This window comes from Salvelinus alpinus, chromosome 13, assembly GCF_045679555.1.
Source record: "Salvelinus alpinus chromosome 13, SLU_Salpinus.1, whole genome shotgun sequence".
In the NCBI taxonomy this organism is placed as follows: domain Eukaryota; kingdom Metazoa; phylum Chordata; class Actinopteri; order Salmoniformes; family Salmonidae; genus Salvelinus; species Salvelinus alpinus.
The window spans coordinates 53,505,332-53,533,273 of record NC_092098.1 but is presented as its reverse complement, the minus strand read 5'-3'; the positions used below and the strand labels follow the sequence as shown (position 1 = coordinate 53,533,273).

Below are 27,942 nucleotides of genomic sequence, written 5' to 3'. Positions count from 1 at the left end.
TCGTTCGAAAGGGGGAAGGTAAAGTTTGCTACACAACCGGCGTCAAGCCCCCAACCGGAAACTGAACGTTTCGACCACGATAGAGGGATGCGCATGGAAAGCGACACACCACATCACCGGCAGGAGTTTATTAATTATTGTGATTACTATCGTCTCTAAATTGAATAGAGTATGCTCTTTATCGAGGTAAGTAAAATAATAGCCAGGTTTGAGGTCCAGCGCATTCTCGAACTACTTGGTAGCTAGCTAACGTTAGCTTGCATTGCTAATAAGCTAGCTATCCACCACCACCTTAGATTAGCAAGCTAGTTAACGTTGGTATTTTTGTGTTACGAGTTCCATACGGTATCACAGCAGCAATGAATCCATGTATGATCATATGAACTGTATTTTGACATTATTATTAACAATTGTGGACGTACCTAACGTTAAGCCATATTAGCGTGCGATCCAAACGTAATGCCAACGTTTTGCTACGTTAACTTTGCCAATGTGCTGTCTTCCCCCCCTGTAGCCCTTCATGCGGAGGAGGTGAGCCTGGTTGGTCACAGGGATATGGTAATGTATAGTGACTAGCGCTGGACACAGACAGCACTGGACAACAAGGAACAGCAGATTTGCCTGTGATGAGTTGCGAAGGCACTGGTTTGGGGGCCCTGGGCCCACTTGCAGGGTATTGGGAAAAAGTCAGTCGAACTCATTTGTCTTCCTCTCCTCTCCTCTTACTGTCACTTGTGCAAAGCTATTTTGGTTTTAAGGATTTATATTGGGTATAATCTCCTTATTGTAACCAAATCAAAAAATCCAACTAAAGAATACTCAAATGAAAATTGGAAATCTTTGCTTTCAAAAGGCGAAACGTTTGTGTGGATGATTTTTTTTGAGGGTTATATCAGTTGATATGCCGCCTGGTACATTGCACATAATGCATGTCTCTGTGAACTCCTACTCAAATCAATGAACTTCATTATGATTGGACTGGACTCAGTAATATTCAGCTCTGATACTGTGATACTCGCTCTAACAAAGTCAATGATCCTGTGTACTCTGACCTGATACTCCAGTGTACTATATGACATTGACATATTATCTAAATATCTTATAATCAATGACACTGTATTCGATACACTTAAACAGGGGTGGGAAACTCCAGTCCTCGAGGGCCTGATTGGTGTCACCTTTTTCTCCATCCCCAGCAAACACAGCTGATTAATCAGATTGAATTCTAAACTGAAGATCATGATTAGGTGATTATTGGAGTCAGGTGTGTTAGCTTTGGGCAAAACTGTGACACCAATCAGGCCCTCGAGGACTGGAATTACCCACCCCTACACTAAAGCACTGAATTATATTTAGAAAGATATTGAATGATATTCCATGTTACTCAATGATACTGTATAACACCGATACTCAACTGTACTCAATTATGCTGTACGATGCTCTGTGATGTGTTACGTTATGTTGTCCCCTAGGCGACTAAGCTGCCCTCCCCTCCTGATATCGATCAAGTTATTAACATAATTCTTTATTGTCATAACGATTGGTCCCTGCAGATCCAGGAGCGCTCAGCCTCGTTAGAGACCTGTCCATGGTGTGCTGCTAAAGGGCAGACTCAGGCTCTGCGTTCCTATAGGATCAGCATCCAGGAGGTCATCACCCTCTGCACTGACCCACAGGTAGGCTAACGCTAACACACACAATCAGCACAACATCAACAAAAACATCGGGGTATTTCACAAAGCACGGCCAATGAGTGAGGATCAAAGACACCCGTTTTAATTGTTTGTCTGGAACAAGACGCCCGTTTTAGTAGTTTGTTATCGAAACACGTCTGAAACAAGACGCCCATTTGAGTAGTTTCCTGTAAAAACATTGTTTCGGTATCTTGTTGGCTTTGTTGTCCGGCGTAGTGGCAGTATCAGGAGGGACTTAAGGCATGGGGGAATTCTGTTACTGTTGGTAGTAAATGCAGTCAGACACTTTGCTAAAGTGTCCTTTCACTGTCCTGCTAAAGTGTCCTTTCACCGTCCTCCGGCTAAAGTGTCCCCCTGCTAAAGTGTCCTTTCACTGTCCTCCTGCTAAAGTGTCCTTTCACTGTCCCCCTGCTAAAGTGTCCTTTCACTGTCCCCCTGCTAAAGTGTCCTTTCACTGTCCTCCTGCTAAAGTGTCCTTTCACTGTCCTCCTGCTAAAGTGTCCTTTCACTGTCCTCCTGCTAAAGTGTCCTTTCACTGTCCTCCTGCTAAAGTGTCCTTTCACTGTCCTCCTGCTAAAGTGACCTTTCACTGTCCTCCTGCTAAACTGTCCTTTCACTGTCCCCCTGCTAAAGTGTCCTTTCGCTGTCCCCCTGCTAAAGTGTCCTTTCGCTGTCCCCCTGCTAAAGTGTCCTTTCACTGTCCTCCGGCTAAAGTGTCCTTTCACTGTCCCCCTGCTAAAGTGTCCTTTCACTGTCCCCCTGCTAAAGTGTCCTTTCACTGTCCCCCTGCTAAAGTGTCCTTTCACTGTCCCCCTGCTAAAGTGTCCTTTCACTGTCCCCCTGCTAAAGTGTCCTTTCACCGTCCTACGTTATAGAGAGTGGATGTTGTCCTTGGCCTCACCTTGAAAGAAAGAGTGAATACAAGTTCTAGGTTGAAGTTTCCCAGATAGTTACCCGTTATTATAATTTATTAGTTCAGCGCCGGTTCTTGCCAGGCCTTAAATAACACATTTGTTCTTAATTGACTAGCCTGTTTTAAACAAACCTACCCATCTAAATAACCTCTACCCTCTGACATCCCCTACAGTGCCTGTTTCCCCTGGTCTCCAGGCCTCTGGAAGATGTCCTGGCCAGCCTCGTACCCCCTCTACCCCAGACGGGGAGGAAGAGGAAGAGTCCCAGTGTGTTGGAGAACGGAGACTCTGTACCTTCCCCCAAAAGCGCACGATCAGAGGAGGCCGTGGCACAGAATGAGAGTCGCCCAGTCGTCAGGATCACCAGCACCAAACTCAATGGAGAAGACTGCTTTAATAAGACGAAGCACACAACGCCAGTACAGAAGGAGAGAATCAGCCGATCAGAACCCACAGACATGCAGCCGGTGGATAAAACCCTCAACTATCCACTTCCTGAGACCGAGAGGGGAGGGGCCAATGGATACCACAAGGATTCTGATTGGCCGATCCCAGAGGAAATGGACCAGGAAGTCCTAGATGAGGATGAGGAGGGAGAAGATGGTGTCTTTCTCCCAGAGGAGGGTACACCTACTTTAGACGAGGGGTTGCCTCTCCCAGAGAAGACTGTACCTACGTCACAACTGGCAGTGTCTTTTGTAGACGCTGAGTCTGCACCGAAGGAGGTTATCTGTCCCTTAGACAAGGCTGTATTTGCCCCAGAGAAGACTTTAACTGTCTCTCGGGTAGCTGTGTCTGCCCCAGAGACGATTTTACCTCCCTTACACTTGGCTGTTTCTGCCCCAGAGAAGAATGTGGCTGCGCTAGAGAAAGGCTTGGCCACACGCGTAACTGTCCCTAATTTACAGGACACCGTCCGTCTCCTAGAGGCTCTGATTGCACCAGGGGAGGCTGTCTCTCTGCCAGAGGAGGCTCTACCTGTCCCAGGGGAGGCTGTCTCTCTGCTAGAGGAGGCTCTATCTGTCCCAGGGGAGGCTGTCTCTCTGCCAGAGGAGGCTCTACCTGTCCCAGGGGAGGCTGTCTCTCTGCCAGGGGAGGCTCTACCTGTCCCAGGGGAGGCTGTCTCTCTGCCAGAGGAGGCTCTACCTGTCCCAGGGGAGGCTGTCTCTCTGCCAGGGGAGGCTCTACCTGTCCCAGGGGAGGCTGTCTCTCTGCCAGAGGAGGCTCTACCTGTCCCAGGGGAGGCTGTCTCTCTGCCAGAGGAGGCTCTACCTGTCCCAGGGGAGGCTGTCTCTCTGCCAGAGGAGGCTCTACCTGTCCCAGGGGAGGCTGTCTCTGCCACGGAGACCATCCTGGTCTTGCAGGAGGCTCTAACTGTCTTAGAAGAGGCTTCACCTGGCATGAAGGAGGGTCTAAGTCTCTTACAGAAAGAGAAGGAGGAAGATGAGGTTCTAATCTCCTTGGAGGAGGAGGAAGATGAGGTTCTTATCTCCTTGGAGGAGGAAGATGACGCTACACTTGTGGCCTTGGAGGCTGTGTCTATACCTGCCGTGATTGAGGTTGTCCCTGCTTTAGAGAAAGATGAGGAGGATCTGCCTGTCTTTGACGAGGAAGAGAAGATACAGGAGGAAGAGTGCCCCCTACAGGAGGTGTGTAGACCCTGCAGTGTGGACCTCAGTCAGAGCAAAGTGTCTGAGGGTCACGTTGCAGGTGATGATGAAGATGATGGTCCTATCAGAGCTAAAAGAAGAGCTCACAACGCCCGACAACTAAGCGACGAGGAACAGGAAGTAAGCGTCAAAAAGGATGTGGAAGTCCTGACACCGCCGCCGAAAAAGAAAAGGGGCCGGCCAAGAAAGACTCATATTATTAAATACACGCAGGAAGTGTTGCCCGACTTTGACCCGGAAGTGATCTCGACGGGTGAGTTGGTCCCAGTTCCCGGACCTCATCTGTTCTGGAAGAATGAGCACAGTCTGGGTTGGCTGGACACCTTGCTGGTAGCGCTGGTCCACTGTCGCACCCTGAGGGACAGACGACCCATCAAGAGGCCCACTGTAGGTCAACCTGTCTGGGATCTGTGTGAGAGGTACGACCGAGCCTGTAGTCTCAGCACAGCCTATCAACACACTGGCGCAGGTGGGTGGACATATCTTTTATTTATGTTTTATATATTTATATCTGTTTACTAAGGTTGAATTGATGTACCACATTGGCAGCTAAGAGCTGAATATCTATTTGGAACGGGACAGAATGTATTCGTACATTCTGATCCAATACAGCTGCCGTCAGCAGAATCTCTGTGTGTATTCTTCTCAATCTGACACTGGACAGCATTTTCCACTTTCCAGAGATATCTTAAACAAGTGTTTTTTGGGGGGGGGTCGTACATAAATATCTACACCTAATGTGAGTCTGTCTCTCACCTCTCTCCAGACGGTGTCGTCAGAGTGCCCTCTGCGGTGTTGCAGAGGCTGCAGACTGAGATGCAGGCCATCAGGACGGCCATCTTTAAACTGCTGGAGCCTCGACTGAAATGTAAACTGGGTAAGAATCTGCGTGCATACGTTTTGAAGAATGGTTGGCCCTTCTCCCTCCCCCCCTGGGGGGGGGTCAAACCCCACAATCCTGACGCTGCGAGAGCCCTTACCAACTGAGCCGTACAGAACAACAAGAGGTTTCCTCTTGTGGTTTCTATACGGAGGTGAAAATGTAACACTTTTCAGGCAATGATTCACTCTTTTGATCTCAAAATAGGTCATTCGTGAGAAGAAGAACTTTGCCAGGGTGGTCTATCACTCTGTCTGCACCCTTCTTTTATAAGTCTGTTAAAATCTCCACCCGGCACAGCCAGAAGAGGACTGGCCACCCCTCATAGCCTGGTTCCTCTCTAGGTTTCTTCCTAGGTTCTGGCCTTTCTAGTGAGTTTTACCTAGCCACCGTGCTTCTACACCTGCATTGCTTGCTGTTTGGGGTTTTAGGCTGGGTTTCTGTACAGCACTTTGAGATATCAGCTGATGTACGAAGGGCTATATAAATACATTTGATTTGATTCTTTTGTATCACCCCTTGACCTATGAAGGAGAGTCTTCTCCCTGTGTGATCACATCCATCTCTGTGGTCATTAATGACTTGAGCACAGGATGCTTCCTGACTGCGTCCTCCAAAATAGAACAGCGGGGTTCAGAGTGATGTCAGAATGAGGGTTTCATCCAATAACACGCGTGACCTGCTCAAAATCACTGACAACCAACTGAAAATCACTGACAACCACCTCAAAATCACTGACAACCACCTCAAAATCACTGACAACCACCTCAAAATCACTGACAACCACCTCAAAAGTTCTGCCCCAAATTAGGGCTGGGTGATATATCGAATTAAGTCGATTATTTTGAATTTATATCTTTGCGCGATATTCCAAGTGCCTGTATCGCAGAGTTTTTTTGTTGTTGTATTTTATGTTCGCTTGTTCCCATGTTGTCTCTTTGGTCTCGTCTCTTTCACTCCTCTGTCCTGTGCACCTTCCCATTTACACCAGAGGTCTGTATGCTCGCGAGCAGCTAGATGTTCTTGGTTGATGCTTCTTTATAAAACCCTCTTAGGCCTCACTCCCCCCTGAGATATCTACTGCAGCCCTCATCCTCCCCCCGTTCTGCCAGTCACATTCTGTCAGAGGTCCCCAAAGCACACACATCCCTGGGTCGCTCCTCTTTTCAGTTCGCTGCAGCTAGCGACTGGAACGAGCTGCAACAAACACTCAAACTAGACAGTTTAATCTCAATCGCTTCATTCAAAGACTCAATCATGGACACTCTTACTGACAGTTGTGGCTGCTTTGTGTGATGTATTGTTGTCTCTACCTTATTGCCCTTTGTGCTGTTGACTGTGACCAATAATGTTTGTACCATGTTGTTGTAGTGTTGCTACCATGTTGTTGTTGTCGCTACCATGTTGTTGTTGTCGCTACCATGTTGTTGTTGTTGTCGCTACCATGTTGTTGTTGTCGCTACCATGTTGTTGTTGTCGCTACCATGTTGTTGTTGTCGCTACCATGTTGTTGTTGTCGCTACCATGTTGTTGTCGCTACCATGTTGTTGTTGTCGCTACCATGTTGTTGTTGTCGCTACCATGTTGTTGTTGTCGCTACCATGTTGTTGTTGTCGCTACCATGTTGTTGTTGTCGCTACCATGTTGTTGTTGTCGCTACCATGTTGTTGTTGTCGCTACCATGTTGTTGTTGTCGCTACCATGTTGTTGTTGTCGCTACCATGTTGTTGTTGTCGCTACCATGTTGTTGTTGTCGCTACCATGTTGTTGTTGTCGCTACCATGTTGTTGTTGTCGCTACCATGTTGTTGTTGTCGCTACCATGTTGTTGTTGTCGCTACCATGTTGTTGTCGCTACCATGTTGTTGTCGCTACCATGTTGTTGTCGCTACCATGTTGTTGTCGCTACCATGTTGTTGTCGCTACCATGTTGTTGTTGTCGCTACCATGTTGTTGTTGTCGCTACCATGTTGTTGTTGTCGCTACCATGTTGTTGTTGTCGCTACCATGTTGTTGTTGTCGCTACCATGTTGTTGTTGTCGCTACCATGTTGTTGTTGTCGCTACCATGTTGTTGTTGTCGCTACCATGTTGTTGTTGTCGCTACCATGTTGTTGTTGTCGCTACCATGTTGTTGTTGTCGCTACCATGTTGTTGTTGTCGCTACCATGTTGTTGTTGTCGCTACCATGTTGTTGGTGTCGCTACCATGTTGTCGCTACCATGTTGTTGGTGTCGCTACCATGTTGTCGCTACCATGTTGTTGGTGTCGCTACCATGTTGTTGGTGTCGCTACCATGTTGTTGGTGTCGCTACCATGTTGTTGGTGTCGCTACCATGTTGTCGCTACCATGTTGTTGTTGTCGCTACCATGTTGTTGTTGTCGCTACCATGTTGTTGTTGTCGCTACCATGTTGTTGTTGTCGCTACCATGTTGTTGTTGTCGCTACCATGTTGTTGTTGTCGCTACCATGTTGTTGTTGTCGCTACCATGTTGTTGTTGTCGCTACCATGTTGTTGTTGTCGCTACCATGTTGTTGTTGTCGCTACCATGTTGTTGTTGTCGCTACCATGTTGTTGTTGTCGCTACCATGTTGTTGGTGTCGCTACCATGTTGTCGCTACCATGTTGTTGGTGTCGCTACCATGTTGTCGCTACCATGTTGTTGGTGTCGCTACCATGTTGTTGGTGTCGCTACCATGTTGTTGGTGTCGCTACCATGTTGTTGGTGTCGCTACCATGTTGTCGCTACCATGTTGTTGGTGTCGCTACCATGTTGTTGGTGTCGCTACCATGTTGTTGGTGTCGCTACCATGTTGTTGGTGTCGCTACCATGTTGTTGGTGTCGCTACCATGTTGTTGGTGTCGCTACCATGTTGTTGGTGTCGCTACCATGTTGTTGGTGTCGCTACCATGTTGTTGGTGTCGCTACCATGTTGTTGGTGTCGCTACCATGTTGTTGGTGTCGCTACCATGTTGTTGGTGTCGCTACCATGTTGTTGGTGTCGCTACCATGTTGTTGGTGTCGCTACCATGTTGTTGGTGTCGCTACCATGTTGTTGGTGTCGCTACCATGTTGTTGGTGTCGCTACCATGTTGGTGTCGCTACCATGTTGTTGTCGCTACCATGTTGTCGTGTCGCTACCATGTTGTCGTGTCGCTACCATGTTGTTGTCGCTACCATGTTGTTGTCGCTACCATGTTGTTGTCGTGTCGCTACCATGTTGTTGTCGTGTCGCTACCATGTTGTTGTCGTGTCGCTACCATGTTGTTGTCGTGTCGCTACCATGTTGTTGTTGTCGTGTCGCTACCATGCTGTTGTTGTCGTGTCGCTACCATGTTGTTGTTGTCGTGTCGCTACCATGCTGTTGTTGTCGTGTCGCTACCATGCTGTTGTTGTCGTGTCGCTACCATGCTGTTGTTGTCGTGTCGCTACCATGTTGTTGTCGTGTCGCTACCATGTTGTTGTTGTTGTGTCGCTACCATGTTGTTGTCGTGTCGCTACCATGCTGTTGTTGTCGTGTCGCTACCATGTTGTTGTCGTGTCGCTACCATGCTGTCGTGTCGCTACCATGCTGTCGTGTCGCTACCATGCTGTTGTTGTGTCGCTACCATGCTGTTGTTGTGTCGCTACCATGCTGTTGTTGTCGTGTCGCTACCATGCTGTTGTTGTCGTGTCGCTACCATGTTGTTGTTGTGTCGCTACCATGCTGTTGTTGTTGTGTCGCTACCATGCTGTTGTTGTTGTGTCGCTACCATGCTGTTGTTGTTGTGTCGCTACCATGCTGTTGTTGTTGTGTCGCTACCATGTTGTTGTTGTTGTGTCGCTACCATGTTGTTGTTGTTGTGTCGCTACCATGTTGTTGTTGTTGTGTCGCTACCATGCTGTTGTTGTTGTGTCGCTACCATGCTGTTGTTGTTGTGTCGCTACCATGTTGTTGTTGTTGTGTCGCTACCATGCTGTTGTTGTCGCTACCATGCTGTTGTTGTCGCTACCATGCTGTTGTTGTCGCTACCATGTTGTTGTCGTGTCGCTACCATGCTGTCGTGTCGCTACCATGCTGTCGTGTCGCTACCATGCTGTTGTTGTGTCGCTACCATGCTGTTGTTGTGTCGCTACCATGCTGTTGTTGTCGTGTCGCTACCATGCTGTTGTTGTCGTGTCGCTACCATGCTGTTGTTGTCGTGTCGCTACCATGCTGTTGTTGTCGTGTCGCTACCATGTTGTTGTTGTGTCGCTACCATGCTGTTGTTGTTGTGTCGCTACCATGCTGTTGTTGTTGTGTCGCTACCATGCTGTTGTTGTTGTGTCGCTACCATGCTGTTGTTGTTGTGTCGCTACCATGTTGTTGTTGTTGTGTCGCTACCATGTTGTTGTTGTTGTGTCGCTACCATGCTGTTGTTGTTGTGTCGCTACCATGCTGTTGTTGTTGTGTCGCTACCATGTTGTTGTTGTTGTGTCGCTACCATGCTGTTGTTGTCGCTACCATGCTGTTGTTGTCGCTACCATGCTGTTGTTGTCGCTACCATGTTGTTGTTGTGTCGCTACCATGCTGTTGTTGTTGTGTCGCTACCATGCTGTTGTTGTTGTCGCTACCATGCTGTTGTTGTCGCTACCATGCTGTTGTTGTTGTGTCGCTACCATGTTGTTGTCGTGTCGCTACCATGTTGTTGTCGTGTCGCTACCATGTTGTTGTCGTGTCGCTACCATGCTGTTGTTGTGTCGCTACCATGTTGTTGTGTCGCTACCATGTTGTTGTTGTGTCGCTACCATGCTGTTGTTGTCGTGTCGCTACCATGTTGTTGTTGTGTCGCTACCATGTTGTTGTTGTGTCGCTACCATGCTGTTGTTGTCGTGTCGCTACCATGTTGTTGTCGTGTCGCTACCATGCTGTTGTGTCGCTACCATGCTGTTGTTGTTGTGTCGCTACCATGTTGTTGTGTCGCTACCATGTTGTTGTCGTGTCGCTACCATGCTGTTGTTGTTGTGTCGCTACCATGCTGTTGTTGTGTCGCTACCATGTTGTTGTTGTGTCGCTACCATGTTGTTGTTGTGTCGCTACCATGCTGTTGTTGTTGTGTCGCTACCATGCTGTTGTTGTTGTGTCGCTACCATGTTGTTGTTGTGTCGCTACCATGTTGTGTCGCTACCATGTTGTTGTTGTGTCGCTACCATGTTGTTGTTGTGTCGCTACCATGCTGTTGTGTCGCTACCATGCTGTTGTGTCGCTACCATGTTGTTGTGTCGCTACCATGTTGTTGTTGTTGTGTCGCTACCATGTTGTTGTTGTTGTGTCGCTACCATGCTGTTGTTGTTGTGTCGCTACCATGTTGTTGTTGTGTCGCTACCATGTTGTTGTTGTGTCGCTACCATGTTGTTGTTGTGTCGCTACCATGTTGTTGTTGTGTCGCTACCATGTTGTTGTGTCGCTACCATGTTGTTGTTGTGTCGCTACCATGCTGTTGTTGTGTCGCTACCAACATTTTACTAACGATATCAGGCCAAGTATCACGATACCAACATTTTACTAATGACATCAGGCCAAGTATCACGATACCAACATTTTAACGATATCAGGCCAAGTATCACGTTGTTGTTGTTGTCGCTACCATGCTGTTGTTGTTGTGTCGCTACCATGTTGTTGTTGTGTCGCTACCATGCTGTTGTTGTTGTGTCGCTACCATGCTGTTGTTGTTGTGTCGCTACCATGTTGTTGTTGTTGTGTCGCTACCATGCTGTTGTTGTTGTCGCTACCATGCTGTTGTTGTTGTGTCGCTACCATGTTGTTGTTGTTGTGTCGCTACCATGCTGTTGTTGTCGTGTCGCTACCATGTTGTTGTTGTTGTGTCGCTACCATGCTGTTGTTGTTGTGTCGCTACCATGTTGTTGTTGTGTCGCTACCATGTTGTTGTTGTGTCGCTACCATGTTGTTGTTGTTGTGTCGCTACCATGTTGTTGTTGTTGTTGTTGTCGCTACCATGTTGTTGTCGCTACCATGCTGTTGTTGTTGTGTCGCTACCATGTTGTTGTTGTTGTGTCGCTACCATGTTGTTGTCGCTACCATGCTGTTGTTGTTGTGTCGCTACCATGTTGTTGTTTTATTGAGTAGAGGAGTGAAGATCAGGGGTTTGTGTAGCACATGTGCAAACTTGGTATCATGATACTAGGCCTGATATCGTTGGTATCGGGATACTTGGCATGATATCGTTAGTAAAATGTTGGTATCGTGATACTTGGCCTGATGTCGTTAGTAAAATGTTGGTATCGTGATACTTGGCCTGATGTCATTAGTAAAATGTTGGTATCGTGATACTTGGCCTGATATCGTTAGTAAAATGTTGGTATCGTGATACTTGGCCTGATATCGTTAGTAAAATGTTGGTATCGTGATACTTGGCCTGACATCGTTAGTAAAATGTTGGAATTGTGATACTAGGCCTGATATCGTTAGTAAAATGTTGGTATTGTGATACTAGGCCTGATATCGTTAGTAAAATGTTGGTATTGTGATACTTGGCCTGATATCGTTAGTAAAATGTTGGTATTGTGATACTTGGCCTGATATCGTTAGTAAAATGTTGGTATCGTGATACTTGGCCTGATGTTGTTAGTAAAATGTTGGTATCGTGATACTTGGCCTGATGTTGTTAGTGAAATGTTGGTATCGTGATACTTGGCCTGACATCGTTAGTAAAATGTTGGTATTGTGATACTAGGCCTGATATCGTTAGTAAAATGTTGGTATTGTGATACTTGGCCTGATATCGTTAGTAAAATGTTGGTATTGTGATACTTGGCCTGACATCGTTAGTAAAACGTTGGTATTGTGATACTTGGCCTGACATCGTTAGTAAAATGTTGGTATTGTGATACTTGGCCTGACATCGTTAATAGAATGTTGGTATTGTGATACTTGGCCTGACATCGTTAATAGAATGTTGGTATTGTGATACTTGGCCTGACATCGTTAATAGAATGTTGGTATTGTGATACTTGGCCTGACATCGTTAGTAAAATGTTGGTATCGCTACCATGCTGTTGTTGTCGCTACCATGCTGTTGTTGTGTCGCTACCATGTTGTTGTCGTGTCGCTACCATGTTGTTGTCGTGTCGCTACCATGTTGTTGTCGTGTCGCTACCATGCTGTTGTGTCGCTACCATGTTGTTGTCGTGTCGCTACCATGTTGTCGTGTCGCTACCATGTTGTCGTGTCGCTACCATGCTGTTGTTGTTGTGTCGCTACCATGCTGTTGTTGTGTCGCTACCATGCTGTTGTTGTGTCGCTACCATGTTGTTGTTGTTGTGTCGCTACCATGTTGTTGTTGTTGTGTCGCTACCATGCTGTTGTTGTTGTGTCGCTACCATGCTGTTGTTGTTGTGTCGCTACCATGTTGTTGTGTCGCTACCATGTTGTTGTTGTTGTTGTCGCTACCATGTTGTTGTTGTTGTTGTCGCTACCATGTTGTTGTTGTTGTTGTCGCTACCATGTTGTTGTCGCTACCATGCTGTTGTTGTTGTGTCGCTACCATGCTGTTGTTGTTTTGTCGCTACCATGCTGTTGTTGTTGTGTCGCTACCATGCTGTTGTTGTTGTGTCGCTACCATGTTGTTGTTGTTGTGTCGCTACCATGTTGTTGTTGTTGTGTCGCTACCATGTTGTTGTTGTTGTGTCGCTACCATGTTGTTGTTGTTGTGTCGCTACCATGCTGTTGTTGTTGTGTCGCTACCATGCTGTTGTTGTTGTGTCGCTACCATGCTGTTGTTGTTGTGTCGCTACCATGTTGTTGTTGTTGTGTCGCTACCATGTTGTTGTTGTTGTGTCGCTACCATGTTGTTGTTGTTGTGTCGCTACCATGTTGTTGTTGTTGTGTCGCTACCATGCTGTTGTTGTTGTGTCGCTACCATGCTGTTGTTGTTGTGTCGCTACCATGCTGTTGTTGTTGTGTCGCTACCATGCTGTTGTTGTTGTTGTCGCTACCATGTTGTTGTTGTTGTGTCGCTACCATGTTGTTGTCGCTACCATGCTGTTGTTGTTGTGTCGCTACCATGTTGTTGTTTTATTGAGTAGAGGAGTGAAGATCAGGGGTTTGTGTAGCACATGTGCAAACTTGGTATCATGATACTAGGCCTGATATCGTTGGTATCGGGATACTTGGCATGATATCGTTAGTAAAATGTTGGTATCGTGATACTTGGCCTGATGTCGTTAGTAAAATGTTGGTATCGTGATACTTGGCCTGATGTCATTAGTAAAATGTTGGTATCGTGATACTTGGCCTGACATCGTTAGTAAAATGTTGGAATTGTGATACTAGGCCTGATATCGTTAGTAAAATGTTGGTATTGTGATACTAGGCCTGATATCGTTAGTAAAATGTTGGTATTGTGATACTTGGCCTGATATCGTTAGTAAAATGTTGGTATTGTGATACTTGGCCTGATATCGTTAGTAAAATGTTGGTATCGTGACACTTGGCCTGATATCGTTAGTAAAATGTTGGTATCGTGATACTTGGCCTGATGTTGTTAGTAAAATGTTGGTATCGTGATACTTGGCCTGATGTTGTTAGTGAAATGTTGGTATCGTGATACTTGGCCTGATGTTGTTAGTAAAATGTTGGTATCGTGATACTTGGCCTGACATCGTTAGTAAAATGTTGGTATCGTGACACTTGGCCTGATATCGTTAGTAAAATGTTGGTATTGTGATACTTGGCCTGACATCGTTAGTAAAATGTTGGTATTGTGACACTTGGCATGGTATCGTTAGTAAAATGTTGGTATTGTGACACTTGGCCTGATATCGTTAGTAAAATGTTGGTATCGTGATACTTGGCCTGACATCGTTAGTAAAATGTTGGAATTGTGATACTAGGCCTGATATCGTTAGTAAAATGTTGGTATTGTGATACTTGGCCTGACATCGTTAGTAAAATGTTGGTATTGTGACACTTGGCATGGTATCGTTAGTAAAATGTTGGTATTGTGACACTTGGCCTGGTATCGTTAGTAAAATGTTGGTATTGTGATACTAGGCCTGACATCGTTAGTAAAATGTTGGTATTGTGATACTTGGCCTGACATCGTTAATAGAATGTTGGTATTGTGATACTTGGCCTGACATCGTTAGTAAAATGTTGGTATTGTGATACTTGGCCTGACATCGTTAATAGAATGTTGGTATTGTGATACTTGGCCTGACATCGTTAATAGAATGTTGGTATTGTGATACTTGGCCTGATATCGTTAGTAAAATGTTGGAATTGAGATACTAGGCCTGATATCGTTAGTAAAATGTTGGTATTGTGATACTTGGCCTGACATCGTTAGTAAAATGTTGGTATTGTGACACTTGGCATGGTATCGTTAGTAAAATGTTGGTATTGTGACACTTGGCCTGGTATCGTTAGTAAAATGTTGGTATTGTGATACTAGGCCTGACATCGTTAGTAAAATGTTGGAATTGTGATACTAGGCCTGATATCGTTAGTAAAATGTTGGTATTGTGATACTAGGCCTGATATCGTTAGTAAAATGTTGGTATTGTGATACTTGGCCTGATATCGTTAGTAAAATGTTGGTATTGTGATACTTGGCCTGACATCGTTAGTAAAATGTTGGTATTGTGATACTTGGCCTGACATCGTTAGTAAAATGTTGGTATTGTGATACTTGGCCTGACATCGTTAATAGAATGTTGGTATTGTGATACTTGGCCTGACATCGTTAATAGAATGTTGGTATTGTGATACTTGGCCTGACATCGTTAATAGAATGTTGGTATTGTGATACTTGGCCTGACATCGTTAATAGAATGTTGGTATTGTGATACTTGGCCTGACATCGTTAGTAAAATGTTGGTATTGTGACAACCCCACTCTGAAAATAGGGGTGTTTTTCTTTCAGTTAACGCAGACTTTTTTTTGTTGTTGCCGTGTTTCTCGGCAAATTGTCACTTTTCTTTTTGTTCCCTCACCAGTTAGCGTCCCCGATCTGAACCTCTCTCAGGAGATCGTCTCAACCATGTCTTTACCTTCATGACTAACACACACAGTCCCCAACATTACCATTGATTCCAGATGGACCCGATCTGACCCCTCCCTGACCCCTGCTGTGTTGTCTCCTCTCCTGCAGGTCAGAATGAGAGGCTGGTTTCCGTCCTGCCTCTCCTCCTGGGGGCTGACTCCTGGGTCGAACCTCTCTTCCAGCATGCGTATGACTGGCAGTTTCAGTGTACCTCAACGACTTGCCAGCATGCCACCAAAACCAAGTAAGAGCTGTCGTTAAGTTATTGGACCAGTTTTCTGGACCTAGATTAAACCTAGTCTTGGACAAAAGAAGCACTTTCAATGGAGAATATTTAAAATGTTATTGGTCACAGTCACATGGTTAACAGATGTTAATGCGAGTGTAGTGAAATGCTTGTGCTTCTAGTTCCGACAGTGCAGTAATATCTAACAAGTCATCTAACAATTCCCCAACAACTACCTAATACACACAAATCTAAAGGGGTGAATGAGAATATGTACATATGAGGGAACGGCATAGGCAAGATGCAATAGATGGTATAAAATACAGTTTATACATATGAGATGAGTAATGTAAGATATGTTAACATTTTTAAAGTGACTAGTGATCCATTTATTAAAGTGGCCAGTGATTGGGTCTCAGCGTAGGCAGCAGCCTCTCTGTGTTAGTGATGGCTGTTTAACAGTCTGATGGCCTTGAGATAGAAGCTGTTTTTCAGCCTCTCGGTCCCAGCTTTGATGCACCTGTACTGACCTCGCCTTCTGGATGACAGCCGGGTGAACAGGCAGTGGCTCGGGTGGTTGTTGTCCTTGATGATCTTTATGGCCTTCCTGTGACATCCATTTCTCGATCAGTGATTTAGTGATCAATATCCTCATTAGTTGTCATCCTAGAAGATCTGTTTTTGACAACTTTTTCATGGTAGTCCCACTGCAAAACTGTCGACTCCCACTGCAATACTGTCGACTCCCACTGTCGACTCCCAGTGTCGACTCCCACTGCAATACTGTCGACTCCCACTGTCGACTCCCGCTGCAATACTGTCGACTCCCAGTGTCGACTCCCACTGCAAAACTGTCGACTCCCACTGCAATACTGTCGACTCCCACTGTCGACTCCCACTGCAATACTGTCGACTCCCACTGCAATACTGTCGACTCCCACTGTCGACTCCCACTGCAATACTGTCGACTCCCACTGCAATACTGTCGACTCCCACTGCAATACTGTCGACTCCCGCTGTCGACTCCCACTGCAATACTGTCGACTCCCGCTGTCGACTCCCACTGTCGACTCCCACTGCAATACTGTCGACTCCCGCTGTCGACTCCCACTGCAATACTGTCGACTCCCGCTGTCGACTCCCACTGCAATACTGTCGACTCCCGCTGTCGACTCCCACTGCAATACTGTCGACTCCCACTGTCGACTCCCACTGTCGACTCCCACTGCAATACTGTCGACTCCCACTGTCGACTCCCACTGCAATACTGTCGACTCCCACTGTCGACTCCCACTGCAATACTGTCGACTCCCGCTGTCGACTCCCACTGCAATACTGTCGACTCCCGCTGTCGACTCCCACTGCAATACTGTCGACTCCCGCTGTCGACTCCCACTGCAATACTGTCGACTCCCGCTGTAGACTCCCACTGTAGACTCCCACTGCAATACTGTCGACTCCCGCTGTCGACTCCCACTGCAATACTGTCGACTCCCACTGTCGACTCCCACTGCAATACTGTCGACTCCCACTGTCGACTCCCACTGCAATACTGTCGACTCCCGCTGTCGACTCCCACTGCAATACTGTCGACTCCCGCTGTCGACTCCCACTGCAATACTGTCGACTCCCACTGCAATACTGTCGACTCCCACTGCAATACTGTCGACTCCCACTGTCGACTCCCACTGCAATACTGTCGACTCCCACTGCAATACTGTCGACTCCCACTGCAATACTGTCGACTCCCACTGCAATACTGTCGACTCCCACTGCAATACTGTAGACTCCCACTGCAATACTGTCGACTCCCACTGTCGACTCCCACTGCAATACTGTCGACTCCCACTGCACTACTGTAGACTCTGTCACATGAACCTAATGGCCAATCAGAGGGCAGATATCTGCCTCTTCCCCCTCCTCCTACTTTCAGCGGACAGATCACCTGGCCTGTAACAGCATCCTACACAGACGCAACACGCTGCTGAGAGAGGCTGCAAAAAAGAGAGGGGAAGACAGAGAGGCTGCAAAAAAGAGAGGGGAAGGCTGAGAGAGGCTGCCAAAAAGAGAGGGGAAGTGAAGACGGGGGAAGTGAATATATCAACATGGTGATTGTACTGCTGGATGAGAGCCCAGTCTTTTTGCTCTGATGTCTTTTTTAAAAGAGGAACGATAGGGATCGAGTTAGAAAGTGAGTCATGAATGGAAACAAACGTTTTAACTCATCGAACTTCCTTCCTGTAGTGTTTGTGGATTGGTCTGAGAAACTTGTTGTTGTGATTATGACTTTTAAAGAAACTAGGTCCAGTAACTACACGCTGAGCATGGCAAAATATTTACAACTCGCTGTCAAGATGGGGGTTTGGCTCGCAAGGTGTGGGGGGGCTGTTGCATGTTGGGTACGCAGACCAGCGAAACACTGCGGCCTCTCGTGAATATGGGAAGCTGCGTCTCCGCGTTGAACTGGTCTTTTGAATGGCAACGACATGGAGGGAAATGTTGCCAGAAATGGGAGTGTACAAGATGTCAGAGAACCGACTCAACGGGACCAGAGGGTGTGTGTTAGTGGTGCTGTCAGCTGTTTGTTCACCCTGCAACCACCCGACTATATAGTGAATATCTCAGGCCCTCACCTGACCCACTAATATAGAAAATACACTGTACGCTACAGTCAGACAGACCACATTTTTAATATATTTTTTTTTAACAGACCTGGGGTACAACATTTATATGGAAGGATTAGGATATGTTTTCGCTTATAATTTCTGATATTTTGGTAGGCTCTTTAATTTCTGATGTTTTGGTAGGCTCATTAATTTCTGATGTTTTGATAGGGTATTTAATTTCTGATGTTTTGGTAGGCTCTTTAATTTCTGGTATTTTGGTAGGCTGTTTCGAGAGCTTGGGACTGTTCTATCTGCGTTTTTGTGAAAATGTATTTATTGACCTGGCCTCCTTCTGTTCAATGGTTTCTACCTAATACAGTGCATCCTGAAAGTATTCAGACCCCTTGACTTTTTCCACATGTTGTTGCGTTACAGCCTTACTCTAAAATGGATTAAATAAATAAATATCCTCATCAATATACACACAATACCCCATAATGACATCACAATACCCCATAATGACATCACAATACCCCATAATGACAAAGCAAAAACATGTTTTTTGAAATTTTTGAAACTGTATAAAAAAGTATCTCCATTACATAAGTATTCAGACCCTTTACTCAGTACTTTGTTGAAGCACCTTTGGCAGCGATTACAGCATCCAGTTTTCTTGGGTAGGACGCTACAAGCTTGGCACACCTGTATTTGGGGAGGTTCTCCCATTCTTCTCTGCAGATCCTCTCAAGCTCTGTCAGGTTGGATGGGGAATGTCGCTGCACAGCTATTTTCAGGTCTCTCCAGAGATGTTAGATCGGGTTCAAGTCCGGGCTCTGGCTGGGCCACTCAAGGACATTCAGAGACTTGTCCCAAAGCCACTCCTGCGTTGTCTTGGCTGTGTGCTTAAGGTCGTTGTCCTGTTGGAAGGTGAACCTTCGCCCCAATCTGAGGTCCTGAGCACTCTGGAGCAGGTTTTCATCAAGGATCTCTCTGTATTTTGCTCCGTTCATCTTTCCTTCGATCCTGACAAGTCTCCCAGTCCCTGCCGCTGAAAAACATCCCCACAGCATGATGCTGCCACCACCATGCTTCACCGTAGGGATGGTGCCAGGTTTCCTCCAGGCGTGATACTTGGCATTCAGGCCAAAGAGTTCAATCTTGGTTTCATCAGACCAGAGAATCTTGTTTCTCATGGTCTGAGAGTCTTTAGGTGCCATTTGGCAAACTCCAAGCGGGCTGTCGTGTGCCTTTTACTGAGGAATGGCTTCCGTCTGGCCACTCTACCATAAAGGCCTGATTAGTGGAGTGCTGCAGAGATTGTTCTTCTGGAAGGTTCTCCCATCTCTAAAGAGGAACTCTGGAGCTCTGTCAGAGTGACCATCGGGTTCTTGACCACCTCCCTGACCAAGTCCCTTCTCCCCCGATTGCTCAGTTTGGCCGGGTGGCCAGCTCTAGGAAGAGTCTTGGTGTTTCCAAACTTCTTCCATTTAAGAATGATGGAGGCCACTGTGTTCTTGGAGACCTTCAATGCTGCAGAAATGTTTTGGTACCCTTCCCCAGATCTCGACTGACAATTCTTTCGACCTCACGGCTTGGTTTTTGCTTTGATATGAAATTTCAACTATGGGACCTTACATAGACAGGTGTGTGCCTTTTCAAATCATGTCCAATCAGTTGAATTTACCACAGGTGGACTCCAATCAAGTTGTAGAAACATCTCAAGGGTGATCCATGGAAACAGGATGCACCTGACCTCAATTTCGAGTCTCATAGTAAAGGGTCTGAATACTTATGTAAATAAGGTATTTCTTTATTTTTATACATTTGCAAAAACATTTTTGAAATACCTGTAGATTGATGAGGAAAAAATGTAACAAAATGTGGGAAAAGTCAAAGAGGTCGGAATAATTTCCAAATGCACTATATAGTACTCTAAATACCCCAATTCATGTTAAGCTCAAAAGAATACAAGATAAAAAATACACAATTTTTAAACCAATAAGGGTTTGGAAATTTAAAGACAATTTATCTCAATCAACTTTTTGAAGATAAAACCTTATAAGGGTCACAAAGCTCTCGATGTGTTAGTCAACTGTCTAATTGAATACATGCAGAATACTATTCTGTTATTACATGTTTCCCATGACGACTAAATCAATCCAATGCTCACCAGAATGTCATTAATCGATTTAATGAATACTTCAGTCTAGTTGACATCAAAAGTTTTCTCAGTCATTTCTGCTTCTTTCTGCAGAGCAAAGACATTTAGGCACCGGGGAGAAAATGCAATAACCCTCCCCAAAGAAACGGGAAAGATGCTCAGTTTGACCCGTTGTAAGGAAATAGAAACCTGTCAAAATGACCCAACATGTTTCTGATCAGATTTCAGTTCGTCTTGGATGTATATTTTATGTTGTTGAAATACGATCATCTCTCATGATGCTGATAAAGACAGCACCTCTACAGACGTGTATCTAAAAGCCATTCACAATCTCTCAAGATGCTGAAAGAAAGAAATTATATTTCTTCTGTTCCTGAGTCAAAATGTAGCCTACATTTGGTGTATCCTTTTACTGCAATAATTAATTCTGCAGGAGTTAATATTAAGGCTATGTGAGAGGTTATAGATCCACAGTCAGTGCCCAGATTTCAGTTTCCATTTAACCCATCTGAACAGAAAGCTACAGTTCCCTGTATGTGCCATAGGCCTATTTGAAGTCCCCGTTTTGTGACTGTCGAATTTGTGTAGCGCCTCTCACAATAATCACACATAGCGTAGCCATAACGTAGCGTAATGTAGCGTAGCCGCAGCGTAGCGTAGCCGCCACTGCTATCATCCTCTTTTACCACTTCAACAAATCTTTTCCAAACATTACTTTCCGTCCCTCCCTTATCTTTTTTTTCAACTCAACATTTCGCAGCTTTTCTCTCTGGATCAAAGTTAACTTTTTCTGCCCGTTCCCGAAAGCAATGGGCGATTGGCGCGTCGACTACTTGGTGCAGTTAGGCCATAAATCTCAGATTTATGCACTTATGCCAGATAATGAAAGATAAACCTCAATGTAGCCTATAGTGTCACGCGCTGACCATAGAGAGCTTTTATTCTCTGTTGGTTAGGTAGGGGTGTGATTTAAGGGTGGGTTATCTAGGTGAATTATAATTCTATGTTGGCCTAGTATGGTTCCCAATCAGAGGCAGCTGTTTATTGTTGTCTCTGATTGGGGATCATATTTAGGCAGCCATTTTCCCCATTGTGCTTTGTGGGATCTTGTCTAGGTATAGTTGCCTGTGAGCACTACTCTGAGCATCCATCACGTTTCGTTTTGTTGTTTTGTTCCTTGAAGTTTTCTATTCCAAAATAAAGGATGGAAACATACCACACTGCATCTTGGTCTACTCCTTATGACGAACGTGACATGTAGATATAAAATGAAAAACAATTCAACTTGAAGGGATTATTTTCTCTTTATTATTTATTCAACCCGTCAGCCCTTCATCCACACAATATTTAACGACCCTAAACCCCCCCACCCCGCAGATATAACCGCCGTTTATGAGTCCACACACACACACACACACACACACACACACACACACACACACACACACACACACACACACACACACACACACACACACGCCACTAGTGTGTCAGTATTCAGAGGAAGAAACACAAACTGAAATATATTTTTCTTTCAGATGTGAGAAGACTCTCACCACTTTCACCAAGGTGGTTACTGATTGGCACCCTCTCAATGCTGCCAACCAATCACGTTGCAGCAAGTGTAATAAGTCGAAGCAAGCCAGGATGTTGGTGCTGGAGAGGTGAGTGTGCGACCTTTAACCTTTTCATACCTGGTGTGGATCTCAACCAGGGATTGGGGGGTCAATTTACGTTTTCAATTCAGGAAGTAAATGAAATTAAAATGTATATTTCCAAATTGAAAAGAAAAACCTCATAGAAAAATGAGGAACTTTCAATTCAGTGGAGAATTACTTTGAACCCTGACCCTGACCATAACAGTCAAGTGGATTCTTCTCAGGAACTTCCCAGGAAGTCTATTGTCTCTGTTCTCTCCGTGTCTATTGTCTCTGTTCTCTCCACGTCTATTGTCTCTGTTCTCTCCACGTGTCTATTGTCTCTGTTCTCTCTCCGTGTCTATTGTCTCTGTTCTCTCTCCGTGTCTATTGTCTCTGTTCTCTCTCCGTGTCTATTGTCTCTGTTCTCTCCGTGTCTATTGTCTCTGTTCTCTCCCTGTGTTTATTGTCTCTGTTCTCTCTCTGTGTCTATTGTCTCTGTTCTCTCCCCGTGTCTATTGTCTCTGTTCTCTCTCCGTGTCTATTGTCTCTGTTCTCTCTCTCGCGTGTCTATTGTCTCTGTTCTCTCTCCGTGTCTATTGTCTCTGTTCTCTCCCCGTGTCTACTTGTCTCTCGTGTCTACTCTGTCTCTCCGTGTCTATTGTCTCTGTGTCTCTCGTCTCTCGTGTCTATTGTCTCTGTTCTCTCTCTCCGTGTCTATTGTCTCTGTTCTCTCTCTCCGTGTCTATTGTCTCTGTTCTCTCCCCGTGTCTATTGTCTCTGTTCTCTCCCCGTGTCTATTGTCTCTGTTCTCTCTCCCTGTGTCTATTGTCTCTGTTCTCTCTCTCCGTGTCTATTGTCTCTGTTCTCTCTCCGTGTCTATTGTCTCTGTTCTCTCCCCGTGTCTATTGTCTCTGTTCTCTCCCCGTGTCTATTGTCTCTGTTCTCTCTCTCCGTGTCTATTGTCTCTGTTCTCTCTCTCCGTGTCTTGTCTCTGTTCTCTCTCTCCGTGTCTATTGTCTCTGTTCTCTCCCCGTGTCTATTGTCTCTGTTCTCTCTCCCCGTGTCTATTGTCTCTGTTCTCTCTCCCCGTGTCTATTGTCTCTGTTCTCTCTCCGTGTCTATTGTCTCTTTTCTCTCTCCGTGTCTATTGTCTCTGTTCTCTCTCCGTGTCTATTGTCTCTGTTCTCTCTCTCCGTGTCTATTGTCTCTGTTCTCTCTCTCCGTGTCTATTGTCTCTGTTCTCTCCCCGTGTCTATTGTCTCTGTTCTCTCCCCGTGTCTATTGTCTCTGTTCTCTCTCTCCGTGTCTATTGTCTCTGTTCTCTCTCCGTGTCTTGTCTCTGTTCTCTCTCTCCGTGTCTTGTCTCTGTTCTCTCTCTCCGTGTCTTGTCTCTGTTCTCTCTCTCCGTGTCTTGTCTCTGTTCTCTCTCTCCGTGTCTTGTCTCTGTTCTCTCTCTCCGTGTCTTGTCTCTGTTCTCTCTCTCCGTGTCTTGTCTCTGTTCTCTCTCTCCGTGTCTATTGTCTCTGTTCTCTCTCTCTGTGTCTATTGTCTCTGTTCTCTCTCTCCGTGTCTATTGTCTCTGTTCTCTCTCTCCGTGTCTATTGTCTCTGTTCTCTCTCTCCGTGTCTATTGTCTCTGTTCTCTCTCTCCGTGTCTATTGTCTCTGTTCTCTCTCTCCGTGTCTATTGTCTCTGTTCTCTCTCTCCGTGTCTATTGTCTCTGTTCTCTCTCCGTGTCTATTGTCTCTGTTCTCTCTCCGTGTCTATTGTCTCTGTTCTCTCTCCGTGTCTATTGTCTCTGTTCTCTCTCCGTGTCTATTGTCTCTGTTCTCTCTCCGTGTCTATTGTCTCTGTTCTCTCTCCCTGTCTATTGTCTCTCTGTGTCTTTACCTGTTTAATCAGTTAGTGCACATGGAGAGGAGACGAGTGTTGTCTCTCCTGACATTTCCTGTTTCCTCCAGGCTGTCTCCTGTGTTTGTGCTGCACTTTGCGGAAGGTCTCCCTGACAACAACCTCAGTGTGTACTCCTTCAGCTTCCAGCAGCAGAGATACTCCATCACCACCGTCCTACAGTACGACCAGACACTCAACCATTTAGTCAGCTGGATACGCAGACCTGACGGTCAGTTGGTCTTTAAAATGTACTGTCTGTTTCAACTCAAATTCGGTATAACTTTTTATTTGTCCCCTCGGGCGATTCCGATTTAGTGTCGTCGTCGTTGTTGTTATTTACTATTTACTGTTTACTGAGTGAATTTGTGTTATTTTTTATTGTTACTTCCATTATCAATGGATAGAAACAAATCTAGATTTTTATAACTGAAAAGTCAGTGTGTCCAATAATGTGTCGCGTTTTATAAAGTGCCAATCGGTCGGACTCTTTACGTTGTGTTAAAAGACACGGAGAGCACACCAGAAATACCTTCAATAATACATTTATTTATCCCAAGGATTCAGCACCTTCCTACTGGTCTGAGAGTGAGCATGTGAACCATTCCTCTGTGACTAGTAACTGTGTATTAAAACCCATACCTTCTCTCATCCAACAGGATCATGGTTAGAGTTTGACGACCGGAAGCATCCGGACTGTGTCTCGCACACCCAGCTGCCGGTCCCCCCTAGAGAGATTCACGTTGTCTTCTGGGAGTTGGAGACGGACTCCCACAACCCACAGACACCCCGCACTTCTCATCCCGAAAACCTGACGAGCACTTCCTTGATAGAGAAAGAACTGAAGCAACCTCACCTAGCCAAGCTATTTGTCGTTAATCAATCTCTAGAACGTTCTCAGACGGTGTCTGATGATGCGAACGCTGACATGGACGCCACCATAACTGACGACTATATAGATAACGATATGGACACAACATTAACGAATAACGTAGACTCTCCCATCGTCATCGGTTCCACCTCCGTGTTCGCTGATGTATCGCTCCAGTCCTGGTCTCACGACCTCTCTCTGCCCCGCCCTCTCGATGACACGGCCGCTGTCGAGGCGCTGACGGTGTCTGACGATACCGACAACGACATCACGGACACCACGGTGACAGCCGGTGACCCGTCCATCGGTTCTGCCACGCTGCTCGACACCTTCGAAGGCCTCTCCCACGATGACATCGTCACCCTGACGCTTGTAGAGGTCAAAGTTGACTCTGAGAACAGGCCGTTGGACGACATCACCGCGGCTCCCAAACAAAATGGAAGAGACGTCTGCTTTCTCTCTGCTCCTAGATCTGAGACCGAGACCCCCCCATCTGAGACCGAGACCCCCCGACTTGCCCCTGAAATGACCCCATCTGCCCCTGAAATGACCCCATCTGCCCAGGAAATGACCCCACCTGCCCAGGAAATACCCACTGAATCTGAAACGCCCTCCGAAACAGACGACGAAGACCTCGTCGAAAGGCCAACGTCCCCCGATACGGCCAGTGAGTTTCTCCCTGACAGCAGTGACGGTCCTTCTGAGACGGACTCTGAAGAAGTCACTCCCAGTCCTCCCAAGATCAGGAGAAGCAACAATAGACCTAAAATGGCGTCCAGCCCTCCAGTTGCTGCAGCAGCTAAGGGGGTCACATCAACAACAGCACCGATGGCACTTCCTGGAAACTGTGGTGAAATAATCCTGCCTTCCGTCGTATCTATGATGTCAACGTCATATGTGGAACCCAGCACCGCAGCACCAGAGTTCCCGCCCCCGCCCCACCCCAATACCTCCAGCTCTCTGCAGAGCACACCTGGTCCCTCTCCCCCGCCCCACCCCAATACCTCCAGCTCTCTGCAGAACACACCTGGTTCCTCTCCCCCGCCCCACCCCAATACCTCCAGCTCTCTGCAGAGCACACCTGGTCTCCCTCCCCCGCCCCACCCCAATACCTCCAGCTCTCTACAGAGCACACCTGGTCCCTCTCCCCCGCCCCACCCCAATACCTCCGGCTCTCTGCAGAGCACACCTGGTCTCCCTCCCCCGCCCCACCCCAATACCTCCAGCTCTCTACAGAGCACACCTGGTTCCTCTCCCCCGCCCCACCCCAATACCTCCAGCTCTCTGCAGAGCACACCTGGTCTCCCTCCCCCGCCCCACCCCAATACCTCCAGCTCTCTGCAGAGCACACCTGGTCCCTCTCCCCCGCCCCACCCCAAAACCCACTGGTCGTACCATCTCAGCCAGAGACAACCCAGTCAATTGAACCATTCAACACCCAACCGGTTCCAGCAGCTTTCACAGAGCCGGCAGACCCCCAACCCAGACGCCAGGCTGAAGAAGCCTCCGCCTCTCCCCAAAACCAGACTCAGTAAGGAGGACAACGAGGCCCTGCCGGTGAAGGCTGCCGAGATGTACGGGGGGTTCCAGGCCAGGAGCAGGAACGTAAATACAAACATAAACAATGTCTCTTCCAAGACTTCACCTCCAACCCAGCACCTCTTTCAAAGAATTGACCCTCAAAATGGCGTCTGGAAGACACCAAGTCAGCCAGGCGACTTCGCCTCGCGAAAACCCCCCATCGACAACACTACAGCAGCGTATCCTATCACGACCTCACTTCCTCCTTCTCCGGGTGTCACGGAGCTCCATAAAATCTCTTCCTCCAGGAATCAAGGCCCCGGCGGCCAGGTCTGGAAGGATCCGGCCGGCCTCAGTGAGACAGAAACCCTCAGGTACAAGCTGCTGAAGAAGCTGAAAGCCAAGAAGAAGAAACTGGAGAAGCTGAATCAGATGTTGGGTTACCAGGGGGCTGCAGGAGGACAGGAAGTGACCCGCAGACCAGACTGCGCCGACCTTCGCTCCCCCTCTACTGTTAGCTCCAGTACCTCCGCCTACGACAGCCCTGCTTACGATGAGTTCTTCGCCGACCTTCTGTCGCCCGCGACGACCGCCAGCAACCTATCACCGGACAGCACGGGCTTCCTGGATATGCTCACCACCAATGGGCAAGAAGCGGGAGGGAACCTGGCGTGTGGGGGGAATGCGATTGGTGGAGCCTCACAGGTGGTGACCCCTGCGACCTTACAACCGGCCAATCACGGTGTAGTAATGCCACTGCCTGGTCTAGATGGGCCAATCATGACCTCCGGTGATAACTTCCTGGAGGAGTTCATATCGGGGTCGGCCAATCAGCAGATGGAGACAGAAGCCCTCAGTGCTTTCGACCTGTTCTTTTAGGCTTCGTTAACCACAGGTCTAGGATCTGCTATCTGCTTACCAAACCCCTGAGTTTCAACATCAAAGCTCAGATCAGAGGCGACATCTCAGGTGTCTCCCTGGTCCCGTATTTCAGATCCTGTTCAATTAAAGGATTCTCATGTCTAATTCGTTGACTGGGTAGGAAAAGAGTTGCCAGTTTAGATGTTGACAGTTGCTAGGAGAAACGTCATGCTACTACTCCTTTCAGTCACGTACGTGTGTGTGTGTGTGTGTGTGTGTGTGTGTGTGTGTGTGTGTGTGTGTGTGTGTGTGTGTGTGTGTGTGTGTGTGTGTGTGTGTGTGTGTGTGTGTGTGTGTGTACATGGCATCCGTGGGTTGTTCTGTTATTGGCAGCATGTTCTCACACAAAGTGGAATCTTAACAGTTGGCCATTGAACATAAACACTCCCATATCATTCATGTATTCACTTGTTTACGAAAGAACGTCGAAGTTGAATACGGTTTAATGTTGATACTCATTGAAGCTTTGTCCAAAAAATGCCACCTTATTCCCTATATAGTGCACTATATTTTGACCAGGTTCCTATAAGGTCCTCCAAGTAAAAAAAAAAATAGACAGATTGAGGCTTTTTAAACGAATGTGATAAATATATAGTTTGTTTCAGAGTTTTCTGTACAGTTAATAGGCGAGTGGTCTGATCCTTCTTCGGAATGTTCCGAAGAAATCATGATACCGTTTTGCTTTTGCCTTTTTTTATTTTCGTTTTGTCTGAATGACTTAAAATCCTGAACTAGGATGAAAAGCCCGACGACTAGGATAGAAGCTGGGTTTCGTGTTTTAGTGGTGGTTGGAACTCTTTATCTTGTTCATCAGTTGTTTTGAATGTAAATTTTTTTGTAATACTAAAGTGACCGTTGTAAAATGTTGTACAGGATTGGATACTGTATATAATTCTAATAAAAATCAAATGCTTTCTTTACATGGA

General features: G+C 46.5%; 1 protein-coding gene across 1 annotated transcript; it reads left to right on the top strand.

Moving 5' to 3' along the window:
* Positions 1–30: 30 nt before the first annotated feature.
* Positions 31–27,942, top strand: LOC139537927 (SUMO-specific isopeptidase USPL1-like). The gene is made up of 9 exons (XM_071339825.1): positions 31–186; positions 515–686; positions 1,554–1,676; positions 2,782–4,747; positions 5,045–5,155; positions 15,290–15,425; positions 21,713–21,838; positions 23,775–23,935; positions 24,363–27,942. The coding sequence occupies exons 2-9, from the start codon at positions 627–629 to the stop codon at positions 26,972–26,974; spliced, it is 5,295 nt and encodes a 1,764-aa protein (XP_071195926.1). The 5' UTR covers positions 31–186; positions 515–626; the 3' UTR covers positions 26,975–27,942.

Bases quoted from the DNA above. Each gene is read 5' to 3' on its own strand.
- LOC139537927 (XM_071339825.1), top strand. From the start codon at position 627: ATGAGTTGCGAAGGCACTGGTTTGGGGGCCCTGGGCCCACTTGCAGGG. The intron at 5,156-15,289 runs GTAAGAATCTGC...CCTCTCCTGCAG, and splicing joins TCGACTGAAATGTAAACTGG to GTCAGAATGAGAGGCTGGTT. The intron at 23,936-24,362 runs GTCAGTTGGTCT...CTCATCCAACAG, and splicing joins CTGGATACGCAGACCTGACG to GATCATGGTTAGAGTTTGAC.